Below are 27,094 nucleotides of genomic sequence, written 5' to 3'. Positions count from 1 at the left end.
AAAAAAACAAGAAAAAGTGGAAAGATGTGACACTATGGGATAAGGTCCCGCTACAGAGTATGTTTCTACCAAAGCCTTTCTTCATATGACATGGTGTAAACACTGAAATAACAAAGCGTATGTGAAGTAACAACGAGCCTTACGTTTGAGACCTCCCCGTTGTGATCTTGGAGAGCGAGGGTGTGTGTTAAGGTAGGCACCTGGAGGACGTTGGCAGTCCTGTCCACCCCTCCTGTCACCAGCTGCCGCCCACACCCGTCCCACGCACCACACACCACCTGGCACCCCAACAGTTTTTTTTTTTTTTTTTTTAATAAATAACAGAACGGAGGAAGGAAAAACAAATGAGTAAAAAAAAATAATCCATACACCAGATTACTGGTGTCCTCTGTTCATAAAATATCTGTAACAGTTAGACTTGAACAGTTGTGGTTTGAAATTTGGAGGAAAACAACTCTGGGGAAGCGAGTTCCAGAGAGATGCAGTTCGGAGAATGAAAGAATTCTGATAGGCAGAAGTTCTGCAATATGGCTGAGTGACATTCCAGTCATGAGCGCTACCAGATGCCCGTGTAGCATGAGGGAAGGCATGGAGAGGTGGCACCATGGACGCAACTCGTCTGAGCATTTGCCAAAAAAATATCTGTAAAATAATGCAAGGGAGGCAACATTCCTTCTTACTTGCAGGGGAGGTAGTTTATATGTAATGGCAGGGTTGTTAATGATTCTAACAGCTTTATTCTGAATTTTGTCTAGTTGTCTTAATGCAACCTCTCCACAACCATTCCACAAGGGTGAGCAATATTCAAGCTGAGAGCGACATGACTCTTATTAATTATAGCTAACTGCTCATCGGTGAAGAAGTTACGGACTCCGTACAATAATCCAAGTTTCTTTGAGGCAGTTTTAGCAAGTGATCTGACATGAGAGGTCCAGCTGAGGGCACTATTAAGTGAGACACCGAGAATTTCAATACTTTTGTAGATGGGAATATTAGTAGCACTGAAGGTAATGTACGAATCTGGCAATATCTGTCTATTAGTAAACTGTATATATTTAGTTTTACTAGCATTAAAAGAGACAAGGTTGTTTTGTCCCCATTCACTGATTGTAGCTAGATCTTGATTTATGGAGATGGCTGTACTGAGTTGAGAGGTAGAGATATTAGACTTTGTAAATGGATGTCTGAGTGTGAATGAACTCTGTAGTGTTGAGTCATCTGCATATGAGTGAATGAGATTGTGGGTGACAGATAAGAGATCATTAATATGAACCAGAAATAGGGTTGATGCCAGAACTGATCCCTGCGACACACCGGCGTTAATTGAGTGGAAATTGGAATATACATCATCTACTTTTACCCTTATATTCCTGTCACTAAGATATGAAGAAATCAAAGGAACAAAAGACTTTAGTCCATAGCAAGGGAGTTTGGACAGCAGAGAACAGTGCCATACTCTGTCGAAAGCTTTAAAGATATCAAAAGCTACTGCATGAGTTTCTCCAAAAAGATCAATTGATTGACGGATGGTATGAGTTAAGAGATTATGTCAATGGTGGATCTTTCGTGGCGAAAACCGTATTGTCTATCACTAATTAAGTTGTTCGATTCAAGATGTTTAACAATGTGCTTATTAATTAAAGTTTCAAATACCTTACCAAGAGAAGATGTGACAGCTATTGGTCTGAAATATTGATGAGTCTCTCTCTCTCTCTGTATATATATATATATATATATATATATATATATATTATGCAAGGAAGAGGGAACCAAAGGCCAGGAGCCCACAATCTGTTCCTTCCAAGAAAAAAAAAAAAAAATACAAAAGAGAGATAAAATCAAGATGCATTCATTTCGAGATGCCTGGACACACTGCGTTTGAAAGACTAGAGAGCACAGGAAATAGGAAATACAGACAGAGGGAGACAGTTCCAGAGATGACCTGTTGCATAAATGAAGGACTGGGAGTAACGGTTAACTCTTGCATTCGAGAGTTGGACAGAAAAAGGATGAGAGTTTGTTGCTATATGGGCGCTATGCGCCCGTCGTAGAAGTAGAGGGATGCAAGCAGACAGTTCAGAGGAGCATTGACCATAGAAGAAGCAATAGAAGAGAGATAAAGATGCAACAGTGCGGCGAAGAGACAGAGGCTGAAGGGAGCCAATAAGAGAAGAGTTGATGAGATGAAAAGTCTTTGACTCCACCCTATTGAGAAGAGCTACTGTATATGTGGGGAGCCTCCTCACATATGAGCGTTGTATTCTACACAGGGGCAAAAAAGAAAAAGTGTATAAACTCAGCAACTGTGCAGGGGTAAAGAAGGTATGGAGTTCGCTTAACCCGTGGCGTCCCGTCGACGTTCTTTAACGTCCACACGTTTTGTCACTGCCAATCCCATCGATGTACATAAACGCGAATCAATTGCAAGGTCCTTAATTTGCACAATTTTCAATTGTCACGAGTGATTTTTGGTATGTATACACGTGACACCTTCATCTACAAGATGCCAGGCAGTGACAATGCCTTACCCAGCATGATCTCCTCCTCCCCCCTGCACGCCATATATATATATATATATATATATATATATATATATATATATATATATATATATATATATTCAGAAGTTAATGAAAGATGATTAAAGATAAAAAGATATGCCCAATAAAAGTAAACGAAAACATAGCTGCCTTCCAGTTAGAAATAAGGAACAGATTTCAAGCTCTATGGAATGCTGAATGTGACAATGATGAGCTGAATGACAGACTAACAAAACTGCCAAGAGAATCACCGGAGGTAGTAGGAAAACCTAATACAACCAAAGCCAAAATGTATTCAGAAAAGACACTCGAGCCTATGAAAAAAAGAAATGAAATGAAAGTAAAAACAAAGAAATATGGAACAGAACGAGCAGAGTTAAATAAGCTTATGAACAAGAGACAACGAGAAGAAAAAAGAGAAACATAGATCGGCTCAAACAAACCATCAAAAAAACAAAAAGTCTGAAACAGATCCGAAGTAAAATGGCACTAGGAAAACAACAAATTACATCAACAAAAGACAAAAACGGTGAAGCCAATAAATGCAGAGATAAGATGGTGAAGAGAGTTGAAGAAATTTACAGTGAACTGTATGCATCAAAGACAGTAGTACCAATAGCTAACTTTTCAGTTGACACAAGTGAAATACTTGAGGTAACACCAGACGAAGTAAATATTTCTCTTAAATATATGACAAGAGGGAAAGCTCCGGGAGAAGATGGAATAGTAGCAGATTTACTTTCGGATGCATGCGTAGAAGTACAAAATAGGCTTGCTCACTTACTTACTCAATGTATAAAAACGGAGAAAATTACCAAAACATGGTATAATGCAATAGTTATTTTACTTGGCAAAAAAGGTGACTCGAAAGATCTTAGTAACTATGGACCCATTGGCTTATTATCAGTCATTTACAAACTCTTCACTAAAGTTCTGACGAACAAAATAACAACAAATATGGAGGAAAACCAGCCTCGTGAACAGGCAGGATTCCAAAGCGGGTATTCGACTACTGATCATCTACACGCAATGAATCAGCTAACTGAGAAAACTACAGGATATAATAAACCACTGTGCTTAGGTTTTGCTGATTACGGAAAGGCTTTCGACTCAGTGGAGCACATTGCAATAAAAATTTCATTGCGAGAACAAGGAGTGAATGAGAACGTTGTAAAACTGCTCGAAAACATAATTATATAGGGAGGGATCTGCTACAGATAAATTACATAAGGACTCGGAGAAAATTATGACTGAGAAGGGCGTGCGTCAGGGAGATACAATTTCACCAAAATTATTTACAGCATGCCTAGAAAGTATTTTCAGAAAGCTAGACTGGGAAAACAAAGGAGTGATAATGAATGGAGAAAAGCAAAACCATTTAAGATTTGCAGATGACATTGTCCTAATCTCAGAAACAGCAGAGGCATTGCAAGAAATGTTAAATGATCTGAAAAGAGAAAGTCTCAGTGGGGCTAAAGATGAACCGGAGTAAAACCAATGTTTAATCCACAGACACCAAAGAGCGTCATCACAATAAGCGAAGAAATTCTTGCAGAAGCCGAGGAGTACAATTACTTGGGGCAAATACTAAAATTAACGAAAGATCATGATAGCGAGAGAAAAAAAAAAATACATTTTTTTTTTTTTTTTTTATGTGACCGACTCTGGGCATAGGCTTCACAGCCTGATTTCAAGGCCCAGCAGTCCTCCTACGTACCGCACACCTCTACATGTCACCACTTCGGCGCTAACACCCATCGTTCATACTGAATACATGCTAGGGCTGTCTCATATAGGACTGATGTATTGGTATTAGCGCGGGTAATTTTACGACATGTCGGCGGGTCTTCTGGTAGATCAGTAAAGTCTGATTTTATGAAATTCAAATCCTTAAACTGTTCCCTGCCTCAGCGGGATTTGAACCCGGGTCCGTCAGGACTGCAGGCCAACTCTCTACCGATTGAGCCACCGCCTCGGTTAACACAGGCATTATTAAAAGTAGCTTGCCAGTTTGTATGAAACGAAAAGTATATAACGAATGTATAATTCCAGCTATGACGTATGGTTGTGAGACCAGAAAACTGACAAAATCGATGGAAAAAAAAAAAATCCGTTCTCAGAGAGCAATGGAAAGGTCAGTGTTGGGTATATCTCTAAGAAACAGGAAAAAATCAATTTGGGTGAGAGAGCAGACTAAAGTCAAAGATATAAGTTATAAAAGAACAGAGATGGAGGTGGGCAGGCCATGTAACAAGAATAAGGGATAACAGATGAAGCAAGAGGTTGACTGACTGGACACGAAGAGATTGTAAGCGTAGCAGAAAAAGGCCAGACAGGAGGTGGAGAGATGAGATAGAGAAATTTTAAGGGAAAACGTGGCGAAGATTGGCTCAGTCAAGAATTCATGGAGAAGGTTGGGGGAGGCCTTGTTCAGCAGTGGACTTGTAATGGCTGCTGCTGCTGCTGCTGCTGATGATGATGATGATGATGATGATGATATATCTATCTATCTATCTATCTATCTATCTATCTATATAAATATATATATATATATATATATATATATATATGTGTGTGTGTGTGTGTGTGTGTGTGTGTGTGTGTGTGTGTGTGTCTGTCTGTCTGTCTGTTTGTCTGTCTGTCTGTCTGTCTGTGTGCGTGTGTCTGTGTTTCTATTTGTCTATATGTCTTTGTGCTTACTCGTTTTCTGCGCGTGTTTAATATGTGTATCAGTGTCAGTCAGCAAGTGTGTGTGTGTGTGTGTGTGTGTGTGTGTGTGTGTGTGTGTTCTTACAAACTTGTACCTAATTGTTCTTACCTAATTGTGTCTTTACATGAATGAGTCAAGCTCGTACTGTCCCGCGTCTTAAACCATTTTTATCGTACATATCCTTAAATTTATAAACTGTTTTGGCATGCACTATTCCATTCGGTAGTGCATTCCACTGATCAATTGCCCTATTTGGGAATCTAAATTTCCTTACGTCTTTATCGCTTCTCTTTTTATGCAGTTTTTTGCAGTGTCGTCTTGCTGATACATCCCCATAGGTTATGTAAGCATTTATGTCTATTTTCTCCTTCCTTGATATGCATTTATGTAGCATAATCATGTCCCCTCGTTTCCTTCTCTCCTGTAGTGTACAGTAGGTAGATTCAGTTTTTCTAGTCTTTCTTCGTAGCTTAAATCCCTTAAGCTTGGTACCCATATTGTAGCTGTCCTTTGAACTTTTTCAATCTTATCTATGTGTTTTTTGAGATGAGGACTCCAGACTACTGACGCATACTCCAGGGTTGGTCTGATGAATGATAATATCTTTCTTAGCATGTCTTCATTTATGTATGTGAATGCTGTTCTCATTTTTGCAAGCAGTGCATACATGCTCCGTACCTTCTCACTGATGTGGTCAGCCAGAGATAGTCTGTTATTGATAATCACACCTAGGTCCTTCTCTCTTTCTGATGTGTGTAGGGTTTTACTTCCTAGCTTATAATCCCAATCAGGACTTCTTCCACTTTTACCAAACTTGATTACATGACACTTGTCCACATTGAATTCCATTTGTCAGGTATTGCTCCATTCATGAAGTTTATTTAATTCTTCTTGTAGCTCGTTACAAAAGTGTGTGTTAGTAATTCTCCTTTGTATTTTTGCATCATCAGCAAACATATTTAGATAGCTTTCATTTCCAGTGTTACTGTCTGTATCATTTATATACACTAAAAACATAATTGGTGCCAGCAATGAGCCCTGTGAAACACTGCTAGTCACTTCCCTCCATGATGAGTAATTTCTCCTTAGTACTGTTTTCATTTCGCTTTTTCTGAGAAAATCTTGCCTCCAACAGTACAGTTTGCCTCAGATTCCTCCTTCATGGTACAGTTTCCATAAAAGTCTTTGGCGCGGTACTCTGTCAAATGCATTCTTGAAATCTAAATAGATACTGTCCACCCATCCTTCTCTTTTTTGTAATGTTTCTGTTACTCTGTCATTGTAGCTCAACAAATTAGTAACACATGATTTTCCCTTTCTGAAACCAAACTGTCTTTCTGTTATCATATTGTGTTCTTCTAGATGATTTACCCAAACTTTTCCTATCAGCTTTTCTAATACCTTGCTTACAACACTGGTTAGTGATACTGGTCGGTAATTGAGTGGATTTTGTCTATTCCCTCTCTTGAATAAGGGAACAATGTTTGCTTTCTTCCAAATATCAGGTAGTTCACCTTGTCCCAGGGATTTCTTGAAAATTAAAAATAATGGTTTACTTAACTCCTTTACACAGTCATGTAACACCCAACATGAAATTTCATCAGGACCATTTGCTTTTCCTCTTTCTAATTTGCTTAACTCCTCTTGTATTTCTTTTTCTGATATTTGTATATCTGGTAGTATGTGTGGGCATGCATATTCCGTATCATCCCTCTCAAAATTATTTTCTTCCGTAAAAACTGATTGGAAATTCTTATTTAGTGTTTCACAAATATCCTTCTCTTGTGTATTGGTGATCCCTTCATCTGTAATGGATTGTAATTTATCTTTTACTTTGGTTTTGCTTCGGATGTAGCCGTAAAACAGCTTCGATTGATCACTACTTTTATTTACGATGTCCTCCTCCAACTGTTTTTGGGCTTCCCTCCTTATTCTTGTATAGTCGTTTCTTGCCTGTTTATAGTTGTTATATGCCCTTTCACTATTGTGTCTTCTATATCTGTTCGACAACAATTCTCTTTTTTCTTTTGATTTTTTGCATTCTGTATTAAACCATTTCTTTATTTTCTTTTCTGCTTTTTTGTGCTGTGGGATGTACTTCTGGACTCCTATTTCATAAAGTTCACAGAATTTTCTATATATAACATTTAAATCTTGTCCTCTAGGCTCTTTTTCCTAATCTATTTCTAAGATGTATATCATTAGGTCATGATAGTTGCCCTTTATGTAGTTAAGGCTCATTTTGTAACTTTCATTATTATTACCTATGTCATATGCAATCCTGAAGTTGTAGTTTAATACTGCGTGGTCACTTTTGCCGAATGGAGGGTGATACATTATATTTTCAATATCATTTTCTTGCCTAGTAAATATAAGATCTAGTACTGATGGTATGTCAGGTCCTCTTTTTCTGGTGCTTTCTTTTACATGCTGTGTTAGGAAAAGCTCCTGCACAAGGTCCAGGAGGTTTTGGTTCCAACAGCTTTCCTGGCTTTTTATATATTTAGAGTATTCCAATTTATATTTGCACTGAAATCTCCAGTTAATATAATTCTTTTAGATTTCTCCTCCATTCTATGTAGTAATGCTCTTACTCTTTGAATTGTTTTCTCTGCCAGGTCTTCATATTCGCCTTTTTCCAAAATGTTTTATCTGGGTGGCATGAATAAATTTGCCACAATTACTTTCCCTCCAGACGTCCTAATCTCTACTGCGATCAGTTCTGCCTGTGAGGGTACATCTAGTTCTATTTCTTTGACTTGCAGATTCTTCTTTGTTAGTATTATAAGTCCTCCTCTTTTTTTTAAGTTCCTACTCTTCTCCATATTTTGTATTCATCTAGGTTTAGTGTATCGTTTGATATCCTTGGTGTTAATTTTGTTTCAATTAGGCAAACAATATGTGGTTCCTTTTCTTTGATATAATCATTTATCTCTAGTAATTTAGATACCAGTCCATCTACATTAGAGTACATCAGCTTAATCATCTTGTTTACATTCTTGTCATGACATGGGTCTACAACCTTTCACCTTTTTATTCCCTCCTGTTTATGTACCACTTTCGAACTTGCAGTCCAATTACTTTGTAAAAAAAAAAAAATGTGTTCTTCTCTTCCTCTGATCTTCCCTCATTCTTTGTTCTCGCCTCCTCCCTCTTCTATTTTAGGAATCCAAGTTCCTCCTGAGTTAGGCATCTTTTTATCCATACATTTTTAAAGTCCTCCTTTTCCATAAGTTTGTTTGCATTTTTCAGTATTTCCTCCAGTGTTTACACTCTGGAAGGTTACTTTCAGGAGCCTTGATTTATTTCTCTCATATTTCCCTAGCCTTTTGTGTTCCTCTATGTCTTTACTACAGATTTCTTCTGACACTTCCTTCAATATGTTCATTACATTTGCCATCTCCTTTTTGTCTCTCGAAATCTTGTTTTTTATTTCTTCCTCCTCTATACCAGTGATAACTATAAATTTGTTGATGTCTGCTGAATCTTTGACCAATTTTGGATTGTTCTGGATTATTTCCTTCACTTCCTTTTTAATGCTCTTTAATTCAACTCTTGTTTCTTTCTTTACTTTCATCATTTCAGCATATGTGGTTCCCATATCATTTTTGTAGCTTTGCATCGCTTCATTCACCTGGGTTATACTTCTCCTCAATATCACTGCTATAATCTATCAGAGTGCTTGCCTGCCTTATTGTCTTTGTATCATTTCTGAGTGCTTGCCTGCCTTATTGTCTTTATATCATTTCTGAACTCTTCCATAATACTCTCATGGTAGTAGTAGTAGTGGTAGTAGTAGTTCCCTAGGCAGTCTGGCCGAACAGCCCCGAGTCCCTTAGGAAGACCATGGCCGAGGCCGGGCTTTCCCACAGAGCTCTCAAAGAGTGTATGTTGTGTTGCTGGCGTAGGTGATTGTGTGCAATGCAGTCTTCCATAATGTGCTTAATAGTATGGGGTGCTGTGTTGCATCCTGGACAGGCATCAGCGACGGAGTCATCCAGCCTCTTCTGGTAGCTTAAGAGGGCTGGATGGTGCCCACATCTCAGCCTGGCCAGGTGGACCCTGTCCTCACGAGGAAGATAGGATTCAGAAGGGTGGATGTCAGGAGGCCGTGCATGCAGCTGTGTGTTGTCTTTAAGAGACTGAGTGGAGAGGCGAGTGATCTGAGTGTGGATATGCTTCTGGAAGCTGGTCTGAGGTGGGCGAGGGGGGAGAGATGACAGTATTTGTGTATGGTATCGTGTGCTGGGTGTTGTTTTGATGTTCCTTGGTGTGGGTGGATGTGCTGCCATGTACTGTAGTGGATATTGTGAGTTTGTGGAGGCTGCAGCAAGAAACTGGGTGCCTCTCATGTCTAGATGATCCTTGACTTTGAGGACTTTGGTTTCATGATGTAGGTGGTCTGTGGGTGTAGTAGCTGTGCAGCCTGTGATTATTTTTAGGGCCTTGTTCTGTATGGTCTGTAGAGTGTTGTAGTGTGTTTTGGTGAGGTTAGAAGCCCAGGCAGGGCTTGCATAATTCATCATTGAACATATGTATTGTTTGTATACTGTGGTGGTGGTTTCTTTGTTGTGTTCGAATGTTGAATGGGCAAGTGACCTCAAAGCATTGAGTCTTGGTGTTATTTTATTTTTAATGTTTGTGATGTGTTGTTTAAATGACATTGATGTATTGTATGTTACACCAAGGATTTTGTGTGTGTGTGTGTGTGTGTGTGTGTGTGTGTGTGTGTGTGTGTGTGGTAGGGGAGTGTTGTTTATGGTGAGGTGTGGGATGTGACTGTGTTCTGCTGTCCAGTTTGTGAGTAGTCACTGTAGATTTGGCTGGGGCTACTTTGAGCCTGTTTGTGGTGAACTATTCGTGTAGTGTGTTGAGGTAAGGTTGAATGATGTATGCAGCTGTGTTTGCGTTTTGGTGAGCACATGTAAGTGTTAAATCATCTGCATAGGAAGCTATGTGTATTTGTGGTGTGTGGGGTGTGGGTACGTCGTGCATGTATAGGTTACAGAGTGTTGGGGACAAAACAGATCCTTGGGGGACGCCATTTGTGAAGTTTCTGATGTTAGAAGACTGACCGGCAAATGTTACGTGTGCACATCTGCCTGCTAAGTAGTTTGCCAGTCATCTTTTTGTGTTATTGTGCATATTTGTGTTGAGTATTTTGTTTGTGAAGTTGTGGCGGGGGATGGCATCAAAAGCTTTGCTAATGTCTAGTGTGATTAGGAGTGTTCTGTGTGGTAGCCTAGCTGAATTCATGCCATCGAAAACTCTCTGTGTAAGGTCTGTAAGAAGGGTGTTTGTGGAGTGTAGTGGCCTAAAGCCATGTTGTGACTGGGCTAGGGGAATGTGAGATGTGACCAGTTGTAGTACCAGTCGTTCAGTGACTTTAGAGGGGGTGCAGAGGAGTGTGATGGGGCGATGTGAGGAGGGTAACGTGGGGTCTTTGTTGGGTTTAGGGATAGTGATGATATTGCCATGCTTCCAGATGTTGGGTATTATGTTGTGTGAGTAGCTGTAGTTTGATATGTTGGTGAGTGCTTTTATGCCTATGGTCCTAGGTGTTTAAGGTGAATGTTGCTTATGTTGTCTGATCCACAGGCGGATGAGTGCTTGAGGTTGTTAGTGATGTGCTTCGTCTGGTTGTAAGTGAAAGGTGCGTAGTCTGGGTCTGTGGGGAACTGTCTCTCATGTCGGATGATACGTCGGTCTTCGGGATGGGGGTTTAGATGGCTGACTTGTGAAGAGTGATTGATGAGAGTGTTTGCTTGTTGTTTGTTTGAGGGTATGGTGTCTGTTGTTGTGATGGCAGCGTGTGATTGTGTGGTGTTGCTGTTGGAAAGTGTGATGCTGTTTAGTGTTTTGTAGAGTTTGCTGATGTTTATTTTGTGGTCAAGGGTTTGGAAGTAATTTTTCCAGTTTAGTGTTTGCTGTTCTGATATTTTATTGTTTATCTGAGTGTTGAGTTCTTGTATTTGTTGTATGGTGTCTTGTGTATGGGGTGTTGGGGAGTGTCGCAGTGTGTCCCGTCGTCTGATGAGGCCTTGAATTTCTGGTGTGAAATTGGGGTTGTATCTCTTTCTGTTGCCTCTAGGGATGTATCTTTTGCCTGCGTTTTGTATAATTGTATTGAAAGCGTGCACGTCGGTGTTGATGTTTGTGATGGGTGTACTGTTTAGTGTTTCGAGATGTTGTTCTGTTTCAGTTACAAAGGCCTCCCATAATTAGTGTATGTGTGTTTGTGGCCAGCTGGGGTGATTCTGGTTTTGGTAGTGATGATGATTGGGAGGTGATCAGAACCTAGGGTTTTGACCACTCTCCAAGATGTAGTGGGGGCGAGGTTTGGGGAGCAGATGGTGATGGCTGGAGATGATGGGAGGAAGAGGGCTTGGTGTGGGATATGAGTATGTTGATCTAGACTGTTTAGTATGAAAAGATGATCTGTCTGGGATTGTAGTACCAGCCCTCTGTCTTTGTCAGGGTTGTTGACATGCCAGGCCGACGACTTGGCGTTGAAATCACCATCCAGGATGATCATGGGTATGTTAGTGATGTGGTGCATTTGTGGAGAGTAATTGTGTGTTACTGTGGGGGACGATTGGGGGGGAATGTATGTGTTAGCGATTGTTATGTGTGATTTGTTACCAGTGCGTATTTTAATTGATTGTATTTCTGTTGTGGTGTCATGTCGGGGGAGAAGTGCCTTTTTGTGCGCACTGGTATCTGCAAAGTTGATGGATTTGTGTACCAGGGTGATGAGTCCACCGCCACCGCCGTCGGCCCGGTCTTGTCGAATGGTGGTGAAGTTATGAAATGTCGATGTTTTCTGTGCTCTGTGTAGTTTGGTTTCTTGTAAGATGGCAATGTGTATGTTTTGTTGTTTGATGAATTGTGTGAGTTCATGTTTTTTTGGTGTTTATGCCATCTATGTTTAACTGAAGGATGTTTATGTTGTGTGTGCGATGTGTGTTGGCTGCTGCAGCATGGGGGGGAGGTGATGTGGGTGGAGGGGAAGGAGTAGGAGAAGGTTGTGATGGAGGTAAGGGTTGAGGTGGATTAGGATGAGTTGGAATGGGAGGAGTTGGGGGACTGGATGGTGTGGGAAGGGTCGGTGGGTTTGGCTGTGGAGGTGTGAAGGAAGTAGGAGTAGGATTGGAAGGGGGGTTGATGGGTGGGGGGAAGGAGCATAAGGAGCGGGTCTAGGTGTTCGTGTAATATATTCTGGATGCAAGTGTTCTGCAGGTGTAATGGGTCCAGTTCTTGCAGGAATTGCACTGAACTGAACCCTTTGTCTGTCGGCTCGACGTGATAGGTTTTGAACATGTTGGACATACTGTATGTAGTTGTTGGTGGGTCTTGGATTGCTCTCAATGTCCCCGGCTAGAAGAAGTCGTCGAGAAATGACAGCCGGGGAGTCATTTCTCGGTGTAGAAAAAACGATGTTGTTGTGTGTGTTGTGTTGGGTGATGTGGTACTTGCCCGGGCGACCGAAGCCACTCCCAGGTACTCGAGCCACGAGAGGGGCTGGGGCGGTTTGCGGTGGTTTGGCCCCCATGCTGTCCTCCTCTTCTCTTCGACAACCTCTGGGGGGTAGACCCACGACGAAGATGCCACCGCTCCAGGTCCACTCTCATGGTTGACAACTGTGCTTGCCATTTCACTAATCTTCCATCTAAGTGTACCCACCTCAACTGATCATTCATCTATTGTTGTGTCTTTCTTATTAATCTCCTTTACTAAATTTTCATTTTCTTCCTTCTGCATGTGTGTGTGTGTGTGTGTGTGTGTGTGTGTGTGTGTGTGTGAGATTGTCTCTGCTTCTCCCTTTTCCCGTCTGTCTGATTTTGTCTGTGTTGTATGTACGTGTGTCTCTCTGTGTATTTCTCTTTGTCCATGTGTCTGCGTGTCAGTCTGTAAGTGGGTATGTACACTTGAGAGTGTCTATCTGTCTGTTTGTATGTATGTATGTCTGCATGTACGAATGTATGTCTGTCTTTCTGTGTGTTGGTCTGTCTGTACGTATGTATGTCTATAGGTTTGTCTGTCTGTGTGCCGGCCTTTCTGTCTGTACGTCCGTCTGTATTTATCTATCTATCTGTCTGTGTGTCTGTCGACCAGTCTGCCGGCCTACCTGTCTATGTATTTACCTATTTGTAGTATACAGGAATTGAGCAATGCTCGTGTTGTCCTGTCTCCATATCCACATTTATCAATTCTACCTTTACACACATGAATGTTTTTCTCATGCACCACCTCTTTGTCTAAGTCGTTCCAAATATTTAAGTATTTACCTAATATACCTAATTGTGATATACACGGAATGTACTATGCTCGTGGGTTTCCGTCGCTATTTCTCAATAAGTCGAATTTAACTTTAAACTCGTTTAAGTTTCTAGACTGGACGATCTCTTTGTCCAGGCTATTCCATAAGTCTATACTTCTGTAAGGAAAGCTATATTTCTTGATATCCTTCAAGCAGCTTGACTTTTTCAATTTCATTCCATGTCCTCTTGTTGCTCTCTTATCCCATACAAACAGATCTTCTTTGTCAATTTTATCTACTCCCACCATGGTCCTGAACACCGCAATCATGTCTCCCCTCTTTCTCCTTTCCTCTAACGAAGGCAAATCCAGTTTTTCCAGCCTCTCTCTGTATGACAGGTCTGTCAGACTGGGGACCATCTTGGTTGCTGTTCTTTGTATTCTCTCAATCTTGTTTATATCTTTCTTTTTGTGTGGGGACCTCACTACCGCTGCATATTCTAACCTGGGGCGGATCATGGCCACTATCAATTTTTTCATCATTTCCTCATCCATATAATGAAATGCTACTCTTATGTTAGTCAAGAGTTTATGAGTCTCTCCAACTATCTTGTTAATGTGCTTTTCTGGTGACAAACTATCTTGGACCAGCACTCCCAAATCTTTCTCTTCTCTCCTTTTTGTGATTAATTCATTACCCAGAAAATAATTCAGTGATGGTCTCCTGGTACTTTTACCCATTTCCAATATTTTACATTTCTTTACATTAAATTTCATTTCCCACGTCCGGCTCCAATTGTGTATCCTATCCAAATCCTCCTGCAGTATTTTACAATCCTCCTCAACCTCTATCTTCCTCAAGATCTTTACATCATCAGCAAACAGACTTGCATAACTGTTCACTCCATCTCCCATATCATTTACGTAAATCAGGAACATTACTGGCGCCAACACTGAGCCTTGAGGGACTCCACTTGTTACTTCCCTCCATCCAGACATCTTTTCCTTTATTACTGTCCTCATTCGTCTGTCTCTCAAAAAGTCTCTCATCCATTTCAGAAGTTTCCCCTTTAGTCCTCCTATATATTCTAGTTTCCACATTAGTCTCTTATATGTGTGTGTGTGTGTGTGTGTGTGTGTGTGTGTGTGTGTGTGTGTGTGTGTGTGTGTGTGTGTGTGTGTGTGTGTGTGTGTGTGTGTGTGTGTGTCAATAACGTTAAGATCTGTTTCCGACCATTCTTGGTGGAAAGGTTGAAGGTCAGTCAGGGGAGTTGACATAATGATTTTGTAAACAATACATCAACGTTTAAGCTCAAATGGGATGGTTGATGTATACAGTTCTTTTATTTGATTTAGACCAGAGATGATGGTAGGGCTCAGAGAAATAAAAGAAAGAAGGGATATGATTTTGTTAATAGCCAAAGAACACGATAATATGGATATTTCAAAACTGAACTGTCCTCTGGTGAGATCAGCTTATATATTTGTGGTATAATGTGGACCCAACATGATGGAGAGGATTGGGGTATTGCGAAGACGACGGAATTAAAACTTAAGAATAATCCTTCAAAACTCAGGAATCATCGCAGTGTCACCCAATACTTTTTTTTTTTTTTTCGAATTAAACCAAAGTTCGTGGAATGGATGAGAGTCGGTTAGGAATGAGGTAGGTCGATCTGCAAACAATCAGTCGAAGGTCAAAGTCACAGGCCGTATGGCTTCAACAATGGAAATATTAATGGAGGCCACATATCTAGTTCGGAGGAGACAATGAATGGTAAAGTTGTTTTCTGCTGGAATACTACCATGTTCACAATGCAGCTCCATGACGCAACTCCAAGCTAAGCAGCCATAAGTTTAAGAGTCAAGCACTGCTCGTGTGAAACATGTTATCGTCATACTATCCCTACATGTGTGACAAACAGAACGTAACTACAGGTTGTCCACCTGAATTTCGTGTAATTTTAAGATCCTACTAACTTTCCATGACAATTATTCCAGATTATCACCATCTTTTAGTGTTAATATCATGTGACAGTTCAGCGTTCAATTTGTAGAGACATGGCAATCTTGGGTCAAGTTAAACTGGCAACAGTGCATAACTAAACACTGGAAACACACACACACACACACACACACACACACATATATATATATATATATATATATATATATATATATATATATATATATATATATATATATATATATATATATATATATATATATATATATATATATATATATATATATATATATATATATATATTTACGGTATCTGTCTATCTATGAGTCTATCTATCTATTTATATGTATATCTATATGGGTGTGGTGGGCGGAGTGCATGAGTGGGCGGAGTGCATGAGTGGGCGGGTGTGGTGGGAGAAGTGGGTTGAGTAGATGAAATGAGTGTGGTTGGAGTGCTGGGTGTGGTAGATTGGCAGGGTGGGGAGGTTGGAGTTGTGGAAAAGGTTGGGTGGGTAGTTGGGAGGGATCGAGTGTGGGCTGAGCATGTGGGAAAGGTGAGTGCTCTTTGTTAGAGTTTGAGTGGGGGGGATCTATGGCTTTCCAGAGTACGAGCATGGTGACGGGCTTACTACACATGGGTGAGAGAGAATGGGTGGATTGGTTGACCAGTTGTTGGGTGGGTGGGGTAAAATAGTTTCACTGAGGAAACCGAGGCAGAAATAAGTTTAAAGACGTTAAATGGTAGCACTGCCTGACAAACTTGTCTATATTACCGATTATGTGATGTTGGACTCATTTGTAATTATAATATTGACAACTTGATACTGCAAAGAAATACTGAGCGCGTGATGAGGTCTTAACATCAAACGACATTATGATTCTTCTAGTTAAAGCCAACCGAAGTATCATTCACAGTGATACTCATCCAACTATTTACTGTGATTTGAACAACACTTGTTCAACTGCACATATGAAATAGATGAAAAGAAACGTTACTAGAGGGACAGATATACTGAAACATTAGTACAGAAATATATAGCTAAAAATAATCTTTGCAGGCACTGATTAAAAAAAAAAAAAAAAACTTCATTCTGGCTTCCGTCACACCAATTCCCTCATCATGGGAAAGCTCCTGCCACATGAAATTTAACTTCAGTACCCTCTTCCTGGACCTTACTTGTTTTTAGGTAATTATTTTGTGCATTATTCAACTGTGAGTTCTAAATAAATTGCCCTATGCCCAAATACTTGCCTCAGTAATATTCAGTTTTATAGCTTGGTCGACACACAAGTTTCAATCAAAGGAACACAAGACCCAATTCTCCACCCACTGACTCCCCCTCACCCATCCCCACCACCCTCGCTCCTGCCACTTGCTAACTCCATCCCTTTCTAAGCAAAGATTTAGGCGCCATCTCTAGACTGACAAATTTCCGACGTCCGAACTTTACTCATAGATTGTACACCATAGCCGAGAAAGATTAGCCTCAACAAGCATTTTTTTTTTTCACTCCATGGAAGTCTTTAGTAACCCCACGGCTCCTTTTAAAGGGGACTTTTCATTTGCATAAACGATTCGGATCGAACCTGCAAGCAGAGTTTGCCATGCACTTTGAGCAGCAAGCCCTACTGATTCCACTAGCACCACTTTGAGCTGCCCTTCGGGATCTGCAAAGCCATGCGGGACATTACGTTTGTCAGCAGATCTTGCCACTGTTATATTACAACCTTAAATGGGCAGGTGACAAGGATATGGTAAAGTACTTGAGTGTGTATACACCCACGTCAGTTGGGAATTCGTTTTTAAAAAGACAGTGAGAACGGGAGTAAGATATCTGTATGCACACCCACTAAAATAATTATCGGCACCCCATGCTTCGATACCGTTTGCAACTCTCACTGGCACATGCGCGGTAGCGGTAACTGTTGGTACAGTTATAAGAAAAAGTACCGTTACCCCCAGGATTGCTCGATGCCAAATGAACGTTCACTGGGCTATGTGGGCGGGTCCTTGCTATTCGCCCCTACCCTATCTAGTGTTGCCGTATCACAATCCCATTACAAGTGTTGGAATAAAGAGCAAGAATGAGCCACCTGGCGGGGAAATATATAGGACGTGTTTGCGTTATCCTGAGCGCCCCGCCGGGGATTAACAATGAAACTCGGCACGTTTATTATTTTCCTTCTGTTCAACACTTATTATCTATAGAATACAACAAATAAATTATTTTGAATGGTATTAAATCAATAGGCATCGACTGTGTGTGTTGTGTGTGTGTGTGTGTGTGTGTGTGTGTGTGTGTGTGTGTGTGTGTGTGTGTGTGTGTGTGTATGTTTAATGATAATCTAGCAGCGGTGCACTAGTTCATTTGCTTGCTTTAGATGGATGGTTAAATGCTTCAGATGGATGCTTCAGACGTCTAGAGGCTGTTTTCGAAGCAGGAGGTGGGTATACAAAATATTAAAGCAATGAGACAGAACATGTATTATTATTTTCCTTCTACTCAACATTTGTTATATGTAGAAACCAATACATATCATTATTATGCTGAAATTTACTAAGTTGGCTTGTTTCGGCTGAAGTACTATCATAAGTCTGGCATGGGTGCACATACTCATTGCCCGTCTGCATGTGTGTTGCCGACTTCAGACCATTCGTTTTTTTTTTTTTTGCCTATCGACCATTGAGGCCGGAGCCCCTGGTCATTAAGGCAAAATATATACATGTATATACATTTACACATATATACACATATATATGAACATATATATATATATATATATATATATATATATATATATATATATATATATATATATATATATATATATACAAACATCGATGCATATGAACATACACACTTTCATGCACACGTACATATATATATATATATATATATATATATATATATATATATATATATATATATATATATATATATATATATATATATATATAATAATTTTTATTTTATTATTTTTTTGTAATTTTATTTTATTATTTTTTTTATTTTTTTATTTTTTTTAACCTTATATTACTTATAAACTAAAATGCCTAATGTAAAGACCCTAAAACTAATCACCTAACAGACAAATCGCTAACCTATACTAAATCCTAAGAGACAAATAACCAGACCTACACTAATGGTAAAAAAGCCTCGACCAAGAGATCACCATCGACTGCAGATATGAAATGCCTTTCTACATGACATACCTGCACTCATCACCTGGTGACTGTCAGTCGAGGCACAACCTAATATAGGAGACATCAATATATGAAAGGGAACCAGACGAGTCAGGAACATTTCCATATACGTCAGCTGTCGTCCCTAATTAGAATAACTTAAGCAAGATGGTATAATGTATTTACATAATTTGTACAAAAAGTGAAGAACCTCGGCCAACAGACCACCATCGACTGCAAGTGCCCAATACCTTCCTATATTGCACACTTGCACTCATCAGCTGGCGACTGTCAGGCGAGGAACTTGGCTTAATGTAGGGGATCTATATTAAAAATAGATCGGTGGGAGGAGGAACTATTTAAAATATGTCAACTGTCAACCCTAATTAATATTACAATATATACATATTTACCGTTGATAAAAACCATAACCACACAGTAAAAAAGTCACATCACTCTGATCAGTCCGGTCTCTCTCAAGAAAGCCATCAATTTATCAGTCATAACAATGTCCCCATCACCCAGGATGGTGGAAAGGGTGAAGGGGACGTCTGCTGCGCCGCAGTAATTTATAAGTGGAGCACTATCACGAATAAATCGCCGACAGCGCAGGATGATATGACTGATAGATAACACCGCATCACAGATGTCACAGTGCGGTGGGAAGCGTCTTTCCATATAAGGTTTCATATGTGCTAAAACGGTGGCATTAAGCCGTAACCGTGCCAACACTTTTTCTTCCAGGCGACTGGGGCGGTTGGCGGTGTCCCAGTCGCCCAGGTACGGCTTACAGGTTGGAATATTTAGTCTGGTCCACTGACCTTGCCACAAAAGATTTATTGATTTCTTTCCGAGAGATAGACTCGACCGTAGATCACGAGGAACGTCCCAAGTCTCCTCGAGCTCTACAGCCGACTTTGCAAGTAAGTCAGCCTGCTCATTACCGTAGATATGACAATGACCAGGCACCCAGATCAACGTGAATTACTTGTTGCATGAATGCAACTTATTAACGATGCGGCCCTGGATCTCGTGAGAGTCCGTAGTACAAGATGCAATTGCCTGAAGGGCTGATTTTGAATCTGAAAATATGACAAATGAGTCATGCCTAGAATTGAGAGCATAGTCTATGGCTTTGTCAATAGCAAAAAGTTCTGAGGTAAACACAGATGTATGAGTCGGCAACCGATACCTGAGGGCACATTCAGTCGACCACACACTTCCACCCACACATTCACTCGACTTGGAGCCGTCGGTGTACAAGTGGTGGGACCCCAAGTGACGAATGATGATGTTACGAAACAAGTGGTGGACCTCCGCCTCCGGCGCCTTGGCCTTTGGTGCTGGAAGCCATGTAACATCAACAGTAAAGGCAGGTGGCTCCCAAGGCGCTATATTTTTTAACACCAACTTGTCACAGTCACTGGGGTCCACACCAAGCTCCTGAGTCAGTAAGTGGAGGCGAAAGGCAAGTGGCCGATGCACCCCCCGCAGAAGGTGGTGGTATTGACGCAGGGGGGTACAGGCCACATTGCCGATATTACTTTTCCTAAATGTCCTTACGCTATAGGACAAGGCCAGGTGGTCACGGCGAATACAGAGGGGAGGCACATTCGCCTCCACTTCCATACGAGCCACACGGGTACACCGGATGGCTCCAAGACACATTCGCAAACATTTATTCTGTAGCACATCCAATCCTTTCAGCGTGGCATCGGATGCCGAGCCATACACCTGTGTGCCATAGTCTAGCTTTGATCGAATAAGGGACTTATACACCATTAATAAAGATTTTCTGTCGGCACCCCAGGTAGTACCCGCTAGGTACTTGAGGACATTTAACGGTTTATCACAACGAGCAAGCAAAGTATTAACGTGAAGTTTAAAATTCATTCTTCGATCAAAATGTATTCCTAAAAATTTTACAGAATTTTGAAAAGGTACCGCCTGATTATCCAGAGTTAAGCACAAATTAGGTACGTTACGATTAGTGAAGACTATAGCGGCACACTTACGGACGGAAAACTTAAATCCCCACTGCAAGGCCCATTGGTGGACAGAGTCAAGGGCTACTTGAATCTGCCCAGCCGAAAATTGTGCATTACAGGAAGAGTGCCATATTGCACAATCGTCAGCGTAGAGCAAGTATTTAAGATTCCTCGGGATGGGAGCTAATGACAGAATATCATTGACCATAATACTAAATAAAGTGGGACTAAGCACACTTCCCTGTGGCACCCCGTTTTCCTGGATAAATATATCCGATGTTACGTTACGGGGCAATTTGACAGAGAAAGTTCTGTCCCTTAAGAAATTTGAAATAAAAACAGGCAAATTTCCTCTTAAACCATAAGCATAGAGCTTCATTAGTATACCGTGTCGTCAGGTCATGTCATAGGCTTTATGGATGTCCAAGAACACCCCTATCATGAATTCTTTATTGGCAAATGCCTCTGCAATACAATGCTCCAAATTCATTAAATGATCTAGTGAACTTCTGTATTTACGGAAGCCACATTGTTGATCATTTAACAAATTCTTCGACTCTAAAACAAAAAGAAGACTACTGTTAACCATACGTTCCATGACCTTACATAGACAAGAAGTCAACACAATAGGACGAAATGAAGTGGGATTCATAAGATGACCAGCCTCTTTGGGTATTGGTATGACGTGCGCAAAGTGCCATGAGTTTGGGAACGTTCGAGACGCCCAAATCTCATTGTACAATGCTAACATCTTAATCAGGTTGTCCTGATTAAGATGCTGGATCATACCGTACGTGATGGTGTCTGGTCCAGGGCTGGTGTCTTTACAGGATTCAAGGGCAAGGAGCAGTTCATCTAGCGTAAACTCTTGGTTGTACAGGGAGTCTACGTCTTCTGTGGCAAAGACTAATATCTGTAGCTCAGCCATGCGTTTATGATGTTGAAAACGCAGGTCATAATTGGCTGAGCTACTTACATGAGAAAAACTCCTGGCGAGGATGTTAGCAACGTCCACGGGCTCGTCATAGGTGGTGTTATTCACCTGCAAGGTGGTCACAGGGAAGTATGGGCGTTTATTATTTAATAATCTTATAGTGGACCAGACTTTATGTAATGGTGTTGTACGAGTCACCGTGAACACAAAGGACCGCCAGGAGTCACGTTTAGCCCTTCTTATTATTCTCCTTGCCTCAGCCTGTGCCTGTTTGTATGCAACAAAATTTTCCTCAGTGGGCTGACTATCAAAAATCCTGTATCTCCTATTGCGTTTTCTTAATGCTTGTCGGCAATCCGGCGTCCACCAATGTGCTCTATGCTTCGCATGAACTGTAGAAGTCTTGGGAATAGCAGCATCAGCTGCGTGTAATATGGAAGTAGTTATATTTTCGATATTAACATCTATGGTCTCCCCAGATATATCTAAATTGGCGATCCTTGAGAAGGATCCCCAATCTGCTTTCTTATAGTTGAATTTTGGAGGTGGAGGGTCCGAAATGATGTTGCATGTATAAGAAAGACAGATGGGTAAATGATCACTTCCCAAGGAGCGTCAAAAGGATTCCATAAAAAATCTTGATGTATACCAGGGGAGGCCAAAGATAAGTCAATGGCCGAAAAGTTACCAGTACGATCATCTACACGAGTCGCTCTACCATCGTTCAGAAGACAGAGGTTGGACTGTAGTATTAGGTCGGCTACTTGCTCCCCACGACCATCGATCCTCAAGCTACCCCATTGATAGTGATGGGCGTTAAAGTCGCCCAACACTAACTTATTTCCAGGTAGATGTTCAACTAGTGAATTTAAAGCATCACTATCAATGGGGCCGTGTGGAGGACAGTACAGAGAGCAAATAGACAGATACGTGTTATTAAATTTCACTCTGCACGCGACAGCTTCCAGAGTAGAATTTAGAATCACTTCCGTTTGTGGGTGTGATTTGTGTGGGTATATGGCAACTCCGTGACCTTCATATCTTCTATACGAGTGATAGTGTTTGAACTGTGGAGGATCAGGGTGATCCTCCAGGCGCATCTCCTGTAAACAAACAACGTCTGGCCTGAGTATTGACAGCAAGATTGCTATATCTTGTAACTTATTCCCAATACCTCTACAATTCCACTGTAATAGAGTGAATGCGGCGGTTTAAGATTTTCGTTGGGGGCCAGTGTGCTTCGTCTTTTTTTGTCGCCCACCAGTAGGCAAGCGACTACCGGGGGACCTATCCCGGTGCTTACTCATGGAAACCTCCATATTCTCATCAATTACAAGGCTCCCAGACTCCACCGAGGAAGAGCTATTCTTTCTCTCCCTTGCTGGACCAGGAGCAGGAAGGACATGAGGACGTGCCGGCTTGGTGAGGGTGGTCAGATTAATCTTATCAGAATTGTCGGGTTTCGATTTTGGCCACACAGACTGCGAAGGAGCAGCGGCAGCCTGAGAGTAAGAAGTGGCGGCAGGGATGTCTGTAAGAGAGTTGGAACGTACAGGGGGTCTAGACTTAGAGGTAGGGCAAGTGGCATGTGGAGCGAAGGTAAGGTCAGTCTGTGTCTCCATGGTGCACATCACGGGACGGGACACAACCGCCGATGCATAGGAGACATTAGGCTTGGGAGTTGCATGCAACTCCTTCACCTTCTTCCTAGCATCGTAAAAGGATATGCCCTCAGTCGCTTTACTGTGCAGACCTCTTTCTCCTCCTTCCACTTGGGACAAGCCCTAGAGGAAGTGGAGTGAGCATCCTTACAGTGGAAGCAACATTCAGTCTCTGATGTACAGCGGTCAGCAGAATGTCCTACGGTCGCGCTTGCCACATACTACGTTTGAAGCTCGACAAGCCTTTTCATGATGTCCATAGAATGACATTTTCCACAACGAAGGGGATTAGGTATGTAAGGTCTCACATTAATAATTTCATATCCTACTTTCACATTAGCAGGGAGAGATACTTTGCCAAAAGTCAAAACTACTGTGGCTGTCTTCGTCCTTATGCCTTCCTGGAAACAGGTTATGAATCTCGCCTCTATGACATCTTGCTGAGAAAGTTCCTGTACAATTTCTTCTTCCTCCATTAGCACAAGATCTCTGCAGGTGATAACACCCTTGCAGGAATTCATGGAGTGGGGGATCGTTGTCTGGACATCGTGACAATGGAACTTCCTCAGTTTAAGCAAATCCTTGACCTGAGATGAATTCATGGTTTTTACGAGGAGGTCTCCACTCGCAAGTTTTTTCACTTGTTCCACCTCTCCTGCACACTCATCAATCACCTTCTTGATGATGAAGGGATTGAGACTGGACAGGGGAGTGGAACCAACCGCATGAATCAATACAAACTTGGCATTATGTACATGAATGTCAAGGTGGGTACGTGTTTGGGGCCGTTCAGTATGGGGGCAGTCCGTCCGTGAGACAGTCGGGGGTCGGTCAGGACTACCTCCCCCCCTGAAGGGGGGGGAGGCAGCAGTGGCGTCCGCCATAGTGACCACTTCCCCCTAAAGGGGGAAGTGGGAAGAAGGAGAAAAAACAAACAAGGGACAAAAAACCAGGACAACACACCTATGGCTAAGATTGCCCTCTCAAACCACTCCAGAGAGGCCCGACCGTGTTGCTTCACACCCCAGAGCGATCAGTGGGGGGGACCCTCCGTGGACGAGTAAGCAAAGGCAATCTTAGTAAACAGATATAGACACTTACTATATCTCTAGCAAGGGTAGGGAGGAAAATTAGTACTAGCTAGTCCTGAACGTCACCATAAGGGTGAAAAAAAAAGCTAATGCCGGTGAGGCAGCCCTGAAAACTAGAGGAGAGAGTAGATGAAAACACGTCCTCTCTCTCCGCGACCATGCATAAAAGTCACAAAGACCATTCGGCTATATCTTTATTTAATGACCTCGGTGCCGGACAATAAAACGTATTGTCTCTATGCACAGAGGCCAAACGATCTAATTAGCTTTTATTACTTCTAGCACAAATTCTAATATCTGTGTCTCACATATCCGACATGGACGGGTTTGATGTACTGTACACTCATGATTACTAATCTCTGACCAGGGACGCGTGGCGGGCAGTGTTATGACCACACACGAGCCACGCATTCGAACACAGCCTCCGCACTAGTGGGCGGGGCAAAGAACTGTAACCAGGTGATCTGATGCGTTATACTCCTCGTATCTTTGATATTACCATATTCTTATGGTTTCTCCATAATATAATAATTTGTGCTTATTGACCGGGGCCGACATTTCTTCAATCAGTCTGCAATTCAGCAATTTCCAAGAAGTAAAAGAAACATGTGCCATTATATGTGGGTATTGGCATCATATATACCGTAATAATTATTTATGAATTAACGGCATTAACTGACACACATTTTGACCAGAGGGGGCATGCAGCTACGACGTCGCGTAGGAATAGGGCAACCATTCCCACTGGATGGCAACGGCATAGATATAAATAAGACTAGATGTCGCATCGCCCATTCTTCACTATAGCGGCAATGAGTCTTTGCGGCCGCCATGTTGGAGCGGTTAAACAAGTAATAGTGGGGCTTTTTTTAGAGCGAATTTAGACTATGAAAATGAACTTTGTTGTGGAGGTGGTGATGGTGGTTATTGTTGTGGTGGTGGTGATGGTGATTATTGTAGTGGTAGTGGTGGTTGTTGCCGTGGTGGTGGTGGTGGTGGTGATGGTGGTTGTTGTTGTTGTTGTGTTGGTGGTGATGGTGGTTTTTGTTGTTGTTGTTGTGTTGGTGGTGATGGTGGTTTTTGTTGTTGTTGTTGTGTTGGTGATGATGCTGGTTCCTGATGTTGTGGTGGTGATGGTGGTTATTTTGTTGTTGATGGTAGTGGTTGTGTTAATTGTGGTTGTTGTTGTGGTAGTGGTGGTGGTTGTTGTGATGGTAGTTGTTGTGATGGTACTTGTGGTGGTGGTGGTTGTTGTGATGGTGGTTATAAAGGTGGCTTTTGTGGTGGTGATTGTGGTTGTTGCTGTTGTGGTGGTTGTGGTGGTGGTGGCAGTGGATGTTGTTGTTGTGGTGGTGGTTGTTGTGGTCATTGTTGTGATGGTGGTTATAGTTGTTGCTAATGTTGGTGTTGTTGAGGTGATGGTTGTGGTGATGGTTGTAGTGGTGGTGGTGGTTGTTGTGGTGATGTTTTTTATGGTTGTTTTCGTTGTTGCTGTTCTTGTGGTGGTGGTGGTGGTGGTGGTTGTGGTTGTGTTGGTTGTTGTTGTTGTTGTTGTTATGGTTGTGGCTGTGTTGGTGGTTGTTGCATTGGTGGTGGTGGTTGTTGTTGTGGTGGTTGTGGTTGTGTTGGTTGTTGTTGTTGTTATGATGGTGGTTATTGTTGTGGTGATTGTTGTTGTGGTTGTTAGTGTGGTGGTGGTTGTTGTGATGGTTGTTGTTGTGGTGGTGGTGGTTGTTGTGATGGTTGCTGTTGTGGTGGTGGTGGTTATTGTTGTGGTGATTGTTGTTGTGGTGATTGTTGTTGTGGTGATTGTTGTTGTGGTTGTTGCTGTGGTGGTTATTGTTGTGGTTGTTGCTGTGGTGGTTATTGTTGTGGTTGTTGCTGTGATGGTGGTTGTTGTGGTGGTGTGTGTTGTAGTGATGGTGGTTGTTGTGATGGTGGTGGTTGTATTTGTCGTTGTTGTGATGGTGGTTATTGTTGTGGTGGTTGTGATGGTGGTGGTGGTAGTGATGGTGGTGACTTGTTGTGGTGGTTGTTGTTGTTATGGTGGTGGTTTTTGTTGTGGTGGTTGTTGTGGTGGTGGTGGTATTTGTGGTAATTGTTGTGGTGGTGGTGGTATTTGTGGTAGTTGTTGTGGTGGTGGTGGTATTTGTGGTAGTTGTTGTGGTGGTGGTTACTGTTGTGATGGTGGTGGTTGATGTGCTGGTGATTGTTGTTGCGATGGTGGTGGTTGTTTTCGTGATGGCGGTGGTTGTTGTTGTGGTGGTGATTGTTGTTGTGGTGGTGATTGTTGTTGTGGTGGTGATTGTTGTTGTGGTGGTGATTGTTGTTATTGTGGTGGATGTGGATGTTGTTGCTGTTGTGGTGGTGGTGGTGGTTGTGGTAGTGGATGTGGTGCTTGTGGGTGTGGTTGTTGTTGTGATGGTGGTGGTTGTGGTGGTGGTAGCTGTTGTTGTGGTGGTAATGGTTGTGTTCCTGGTTCACCTGAAACGTGAACTCGATGGACTGCAGGCTTAAATTTCCCTTCTGTAACCCACCATCCTCCATTCGGAGGATAGAGAAGCAGCTGAGGGACGTTTGCATAACCAGTCAGTTGAGCCGCTCATGCTATCGGTGTCACCATAGATATGTTCCGACGCTTTCTACACCCAAAAGCAGCACAGTGCTGTTGCATTTCCAGGTAAATAGTGGTCAGCTTTGATCATCGTCAGGAACACGACATCGTCTGCCTCGACCGTTCCAAGATGGCGGCCGCGCAG

General features: G+C 41.8%; 1 protein-coding gene across 1 annotated transcript in view; it reads right to left on the bottom strand.

The window, feature by feature from the left end:
* Window positions 1–27,094, bottom strand: part of LOC145414627 (uncharacterized) — a 430,867-nt gene that overhangs the window by 101,073 nt on the left and 302,700 nt on the right. Inside the window, exon 7 of the mRNA XM_080284152.1 lies at window positions 144–278. Within this exon, the coding sequence (XP_080140278.1) occupies window positions 144–278 (135 nt within the window). The remainder of the gene's footprint in view (window positions 1–143; window positions 279–27,094) is intronic.

Source organism: Coenobita brevimanus, chromosome 100 (assembly GCF_032717465.1).
Source record: "Coenobita brevimanus isolate Jiangsu-jjx chromosome 100, ASM3271746v2, whole genome shotgun sequence".
Taxonomy (NCBI): Eukaryota; Metazoa; Arthropoda; class Malacostraca; order Decapoda; family Coenobitidae; genus Coenobita; species Coenobita brevimanus.
Note: the sequence above shows the minus strand (reverse complement) of the source record. Positions and strands in the feature narration are given on the sequence as shown.